Source organism: Lissotriton vulgaris, chromosome 7 (assembly GCF_964263255.1).
Source record: "Lissotriton vulgaris chromosome 7, aLisVul1.2, whole genome shotgun sequence".
Lineage (NCBI taxonomy): Eukaryota > Metazoa > Chordata > Amphibia > Caudata > Salamandridae > Lissotriton > Lissotriton vulgaris.
Genome location: NC_141695.1, coordinates 28615528 through 28621764, shown reverse-complemented (window position 1 = coordinate 28621764; position 6237 = coordinate 28615528). Strand labels below are relative to the sequence as shown.

The window sequence follows — 6237 nt, the reverse complement described above, 5'->3', positions numbered from 1 at the left end:
TAATTTTACACTTTTTGTACAAAAAGAGGAAACAGATTGCAAAATGAAATACCTATGAATAAATATTAAGAATAGCAGTTATATAATCACCCCAATGAAAACAATTATAGACTATATCAAATCGGCAATTTTAGAGAAGTGAGGATCAAAGTATTGAGTTGAATATTCAAGTACTCAGAAGGACTATGACAGTATTCACAGGATTCTAAACTGGGCCATGGTCCAAGGTCCAGAGGGCTGGATCAGAGGAATTAAGTGATATAAATATGCATTGAAATCACTAGAGAACAGGCGCTGGGAATAACAGAGGAAACCTATAAAGAAAGGAGAGTTGAAACACTCATAAACATGGTGTAAACACCATGGGCCATATTATCAAGAACGGTGGTAACATTATCACCGCTTTAGCAGCAGGAAACTTCCGCTAATGCGTCGATAAAGGGCTTGATAATTCCAATAGAAGCCCAGGTTCTGGTGTGAAGGACATCAAACCTGGCCCCATGGATCTTAGGAAAGTACTGAGTGCTGGTCTATGCATTAAACTAGATTTCAGAGGGGCAAGTTCAGAAAAGGTCTAAAACATCCTTCTCCATTAGGGTTTCTTTGCAAATCATCAGTTTACATTGATGTACTCCCCCTTCATACATCCTCCACGTACTGTTGATGGACAGTAGCCTGTAGTCACATACAATAGGGATGCCATCAGTCAGCACTGAGGTGCAGGTGGGTGATGGAGCTTTTCTGTTAGCTTGGAAGGTCATGGCAGAACTTGCTTAAGCTGTAATGAGACCTTTTAGGGGGCCCATAGTCCCACCGACATACCCCCTCCAGGGTCCATTGATGGTCAGTAAGTAGCCTGCACTCACTTAATATAGGGATGCACTCAGTCAGCACTGAGGTGCTGTTGGGTGATGGAGCTTCCAGGGACCTTGAAATGTCATGGCAGAAGTTGCTTAAGCTGTGGCAAGGCTTTTTAGGGAGGCAACAAACATGTTTGACTCAGCATTCACAAATTCTTACAGAAAGTGGCAACTTGTGTTGAGCTTCCAGGTCTGAGAAGAGGAAACAAAATATTTCTGGAGATTATTCAGAAGTTTGAAGGATCTCTTTGTGGAAGTGCTTGGACAACATGGGGGCAACTCAGAAAAGGAAAAAGGTAGACTTGACTCTGGGTAGTTGTATTTTTTTGTATCCATCTAACTCTCTTGGTTTTGAGTAATTAAAGAGCTCACCTTGGAGTGCTAGCAGCCCTCATCCAATTCCTTCCAGAAGAAGATGTGCAGTTGAAAAGTGAGCTCAACCCCTTTCCTCTTTTGCTTGGAAATGTTATCACTAGGAATGATGGATTTCTCACCTTCCTCCCGTCAGGGCCCTGAACCTATACTGAAGAACTACTTTATCTCTGGTTGCTGTTGTGCTATGGACCTGTTTCTTTCCCAGAAAATGTGCGAGGAAGCTCCCTAGATAACCTTAAATAATACAATTAGTTTTTGGATTTGCCCAGTGCTTAATCTGCACAGTGGTTCCCGTTGAGGGGCTCAGCACTTATTTTTCCTCATCAGATATTTCCCAAGAATAAACATGTAAAGCAGGAAGACGGAGAAAAACAATGACAGAAAAACCATCACAAGGGGAGAAAAGAGGAACCTGCAAGAGTGAGATAAAGGGGCAGGGAGAGTATGGTACTGGATTAAAGAGTCATCAGGTGGAATCAAGACTACGCAGATATTTAATAGTGCCCGGAGCGGGCTTCTGAGCAGAGCTTTGCGCACCAGCACTATTCTTCCACAAATTAAGCACTGGATGGGTGTGCCATTCATCTATATGGCCCTGTTCTCTTGCAATCTTACTTGGGCAGGACCCACTAGAACCTCCAGTGAAGCTTTGATTTTGTTTCACAAAAGCATCTTGGGGTTTCATCTTTTGAGGTTTCTACACATTGGTTACAGGAAACTACCTCTTTCCTAGGATCATGTTTTTGCATATTTGGAATTGTGAGAGTAGCCATGATGGTTTTGACTGCACTAACAGTACTTTATGCATAGGGGTTGCCGTGGCTTGGTCTCTCTACGACTACTCCCTGAAGAAGGCCACAACACTTTGGCTTTGGTGACAACTGACACATCTTTATTTCTGTTTTCTGCCTTCTTAATGCCCTATTGAATTTCTTCCTAATGATTTCCATCTAAGATATCTATTGCTCTGCACAACTCAGAAAGTTTGGTTGACTCTGATGTACCAATAAATTTGCTTCAGTCTAATTTTCGACACCCAGGTTTGATCCCCCTCACTCCAGGTCATTAAGGACAATGCTGCCAGTCCGGAAGTTTAATCAACAAATCACTGATTCAACATGTTAATTAGTAAAATGGAATTAAAACATTACTACAACATCCAGAATGCATTAAGGTTTCGCACCAAGGTCCAGGACTCGTAACAGCATCCATGAAGGTCTCTCTCAATTTGTGGCTTCCACCTGGGCAGTTATTGGTGGTAACACAGCTGTTATCCTTGGGCTAATGTTTGAGTACTATTTGCAACAAAGGTCTTTATTTTATTAATATACTATAAATAAATGGCAACAATTTATCCAGATAAATGCTTTTTATTTTAGCTACAATATCTTCTGCTTTTCATAATCTTGTGTTTCCATTTTTCCCCAGATCTTCTTTTATTCATTGAACAACAACACAAAGCAGTGGAATTATGGATAAGTCGAATCAGACTCTCTTGAGTGAATTTTTAATTTTGGGATTATCGCAAAATTCTCAGCTTCAAGTTCCAATTTTCATTGTATTCTTACTCATGTATTTATTTACTATTCTCGGAAACCTTGTCATTATTACCTTAATTTGCGTTGACACGCATCTTCAAAATCCCATGTATTTTTTTCTCATGAACTTATCTTTCCTAGATATTGGTTTCACAACGGTCACCATCCCAAAATTGCTGGCGATCTGCCTGAAAGCCAAGAAATCTGACAAATCCATCAATTTCTCTGCATGCATTCTTCAATTCTATTTTTGCATTTCCTTCATCAGCACTGAGTTTTACTTACTGTCGGTCATGGCCTATGACAGGTACCTTGCAATTTGCAACCCCCTGCGCTATGCATCTATCATGAATAAAAGAGCCATGATTTCATTGACTGTAACATCCTGGATACTTGGCTTTCTGGACACTATCGCACATGCTGTTTTGATATCAAAATTAGCGTTTTGTGCATCTAATGAAATCAATCATTTCTTTTGTGATATGAATGCTCTTCTAAAACTATCTTGCACAGACACATTTTTCATAAATATCGCAACATTCGGAGAAGGTATTGTGATAGGACTGGGCCCCTTTGCATTAACAATAACTTCCTATGTGCTAATCATCTCAAATATCATGAAAATGCCCTCCAAAACAGGGAGACAGAAGTTGTTCTCCACATGTTCCTCTCATCTGACTGTGGTTGTTTTGTTCTATGGAACTGAGCTCGGTGTTTACATGAAACCAACCTCAGGGCACTCTTTGGAGAAAGACAAGCTCTTTGCTGTAATGTATACTGTCGTCATTCCTATGTTAAATCCATTTCTTTACAGTTTGAGGAACAAGGATGTAAAAAGTGCCTTGAAAAAAGTGATATGGAAACTAAGACAGACAAACACTGTACTGCAGTAATTTAATAGTTTAAGCTGTATGAACAAAAAGTATTATTATCTCTGGTCATGCCCCAGGTCTTAACAGAATTTGCTTAACATTAACACCAAAAGTAAAGTACTGGGCAAATTAACTGTGACTTTACTTATCAACAAAAATTTGGGCAAACGATGACAGGAAATAATTCATAAATTTGTACATATAAATGTAAACTAAGACTTTGTTTTATGGCCTGTGACATTCCACCTGTGGAGTTTCCCATTACTCAGCTAAAAAACAAATCATACAAAAGGAGGCTACAAGAAAGAGTTTGAGAAGACATATGCTCCCAAAATAGGGTACCACAGTCAAAAAGGAACTGATTAATGTGACATTTAAGATCAATATTCACTACACAAAAAAAGCAAAACTTGAGTTGGTACACTTCTATCAAACTCCTTGTTATCCTCATGCAAGAGGGCTTCAAATCCCTTGAGGCCAGGAAAATTGTGGATACACCTGATCTGCCTCCCAGGGGATTTGAATTCTACTACCCCTTGGACCACCTGGATGGGTCAACCTCAGCGGTGGCTTTGCCCTCATTTGTGGCTGCACCCAACTAGAACTTCAGTTCCCCTCGGGGCAATATTAGGGTGGTCAACTAGTTCTACCCCCCATGGAGATGAAACCTTAATAGACACTACTTTAGTGGGTCCCTTAGTCAGTGTTTCCACCTTCCATTTTTATCATACAAATGGGCATTTAGTGCCCCACTGACCCCTCAGTGTACGAGTAAGAGAGTCAAATATTGATTAGAGATCAGGAAGAAATATGCTGCTGTCCCCTCCATACTCCTGCCTGGCTTTGTTCCATCAATAGTTCCTGTTAGCCATGATATTCAACCACGAGGCGCTGCGGCCACTTGGAGCTCGACCTCTACATACTGTTCTTCAAGAGTGAATTCCAGCCAGCTTATAGGGACGCTTGGGATTTTTACAAAGAAAAATTCATGATCTGGGTCTTTAACACCTTGGATGCTAAGGGGTTTTCCCCCTCCTGCGCTGATCTTTGATGATTCCCATTATACATGACGAGTTATCCTTGTCATCAGCACAGGTCAACCAGTGCATCATGACGAGTTACCCTTGTCATTTGCATTGAAGAGGTTAAGGGATACTTTTGTCACATAACGAGCTGTCAAAAATTATATGCATTTTCATAGAATGAGCGGTTGCACAAATCATTGCAGTGCTACGCACCCTGTTGTAAGATGTTTGTACAAAGTCTTCACATCAGGTAATTTCTATGCTGCCCTATATCTGAGTTCAGGAGAAACAAGGACCACCCTACTTTCAGGGAACCAGGGCATATGGTATATATCAAAAAACAATGGTACCTGTGGATAAAATGAAGCAATGACAATACTACTTATAATAATGGCATTTGTTGGGCACAATGGCAATATAGTGGGGAAAAGATGCAAAAACTCAGAAAACCACTCATAGCAACACAATGAGTAAATTGATTTCTTATTTATAAATTCACATAAAAAATTTGTGAGAAAGTGTAAGGTGTCCCAAGTGAAATTAGAACCTAGAACCTACAAGTGACAGTTGTGACATACATTAAGGTTTCCAAAATACCTAAAAACGACCCTTTAGTCAATATACAATAATCAATCACAGCCCTCCATGACAATGATAAAGGTTCAGTACAATGGTTCGTTTTATAAGCGTGCATCTTTTTCCCTAAATATTGCAATTGTGCTCAACAAATGCAATTATTATAAGTATTATTGTCATCATTTCATTTTTTCCACAAGCCCTGTATCTGAGGACACTGTTTGAGTCTGGCAATTCACCTGGAGCACTTTCAACAGGAATTGTACTATTTTTTATTGGCCTTTTTAATGTGTTCTGGTGAGCATTTTCATCCACTTTGAGGATGTTACTTGCTGTGATATTATCATGACAAAAACCCAGTGGATGTCACGTTTTATTATGTCATCAGATTAAATGTCATATGCTGTCACTTCCTGTGACGTCATTCAGTGTGAAAGGCACATGATGTCACTTCTGCTACGCATGGCATTCTGACAATTCATGCCCATGTAGGTGCACCTGAGACAGGTGGTCACTTGCTTGTCCTCACCAAGTTCTGAAACAGCACCACCATTCTCACACACCCAAATCGGTGCTTGAGAACTGAGGTAGGGCCCGGGGAGGATTCTTAAGGGTATCCTGTGGATGTGTACCTACTTACATGTACCCCTCTGGCTTCCCAATCAACCACGCTCTTTATGCTTTATTAAGGTTGTTTTATTCCAGAGACAGGACAGAACTCCCAATACACACCTTGGGGCCGATTCTGATTCGGGAAAAACCGTTCCGAATAGCCATTCAGAGCGTTTTTCCCGTACGAATCGTACCCTGCAACGTCCCACGTACGAACGACGAAGTACGATTCGTACCAGGAGCCGTACTCCGTACGAGTTGTACAGAGACCGTACGACTCTAATCTCCGTACGATTCTCCCTCGGAACCTGCTGTACGCAACATCTGTATGGTTCGCGGCTGGTTTTTACGACCCAGCAAGTACGATACCTGTCGGGTA

The 6237-nt window shown here is 40.8% G+C and overlaps 1 protein-coding gene across 1 annotated transcript; it reads left to right on the top strand.

The window, feature by feature from the left end:
* Positions 1-2706: 2706 nt before the first annotated feature.
* Positions 2707-3666, top strand: LOC147700577 (olfactory receptor 1468-like). The gene has a single exon (XM_086929131.1). The coding sequence runs from the start codon at positions 2707-2709 to the stop codon at positions 3664-3666; it is 960 nt and encodes a 319-aa protein (XP_086785257.1).
* The last annotated feature ends 2571 nt before the right edge of the window (positions 3667-6237 follow it).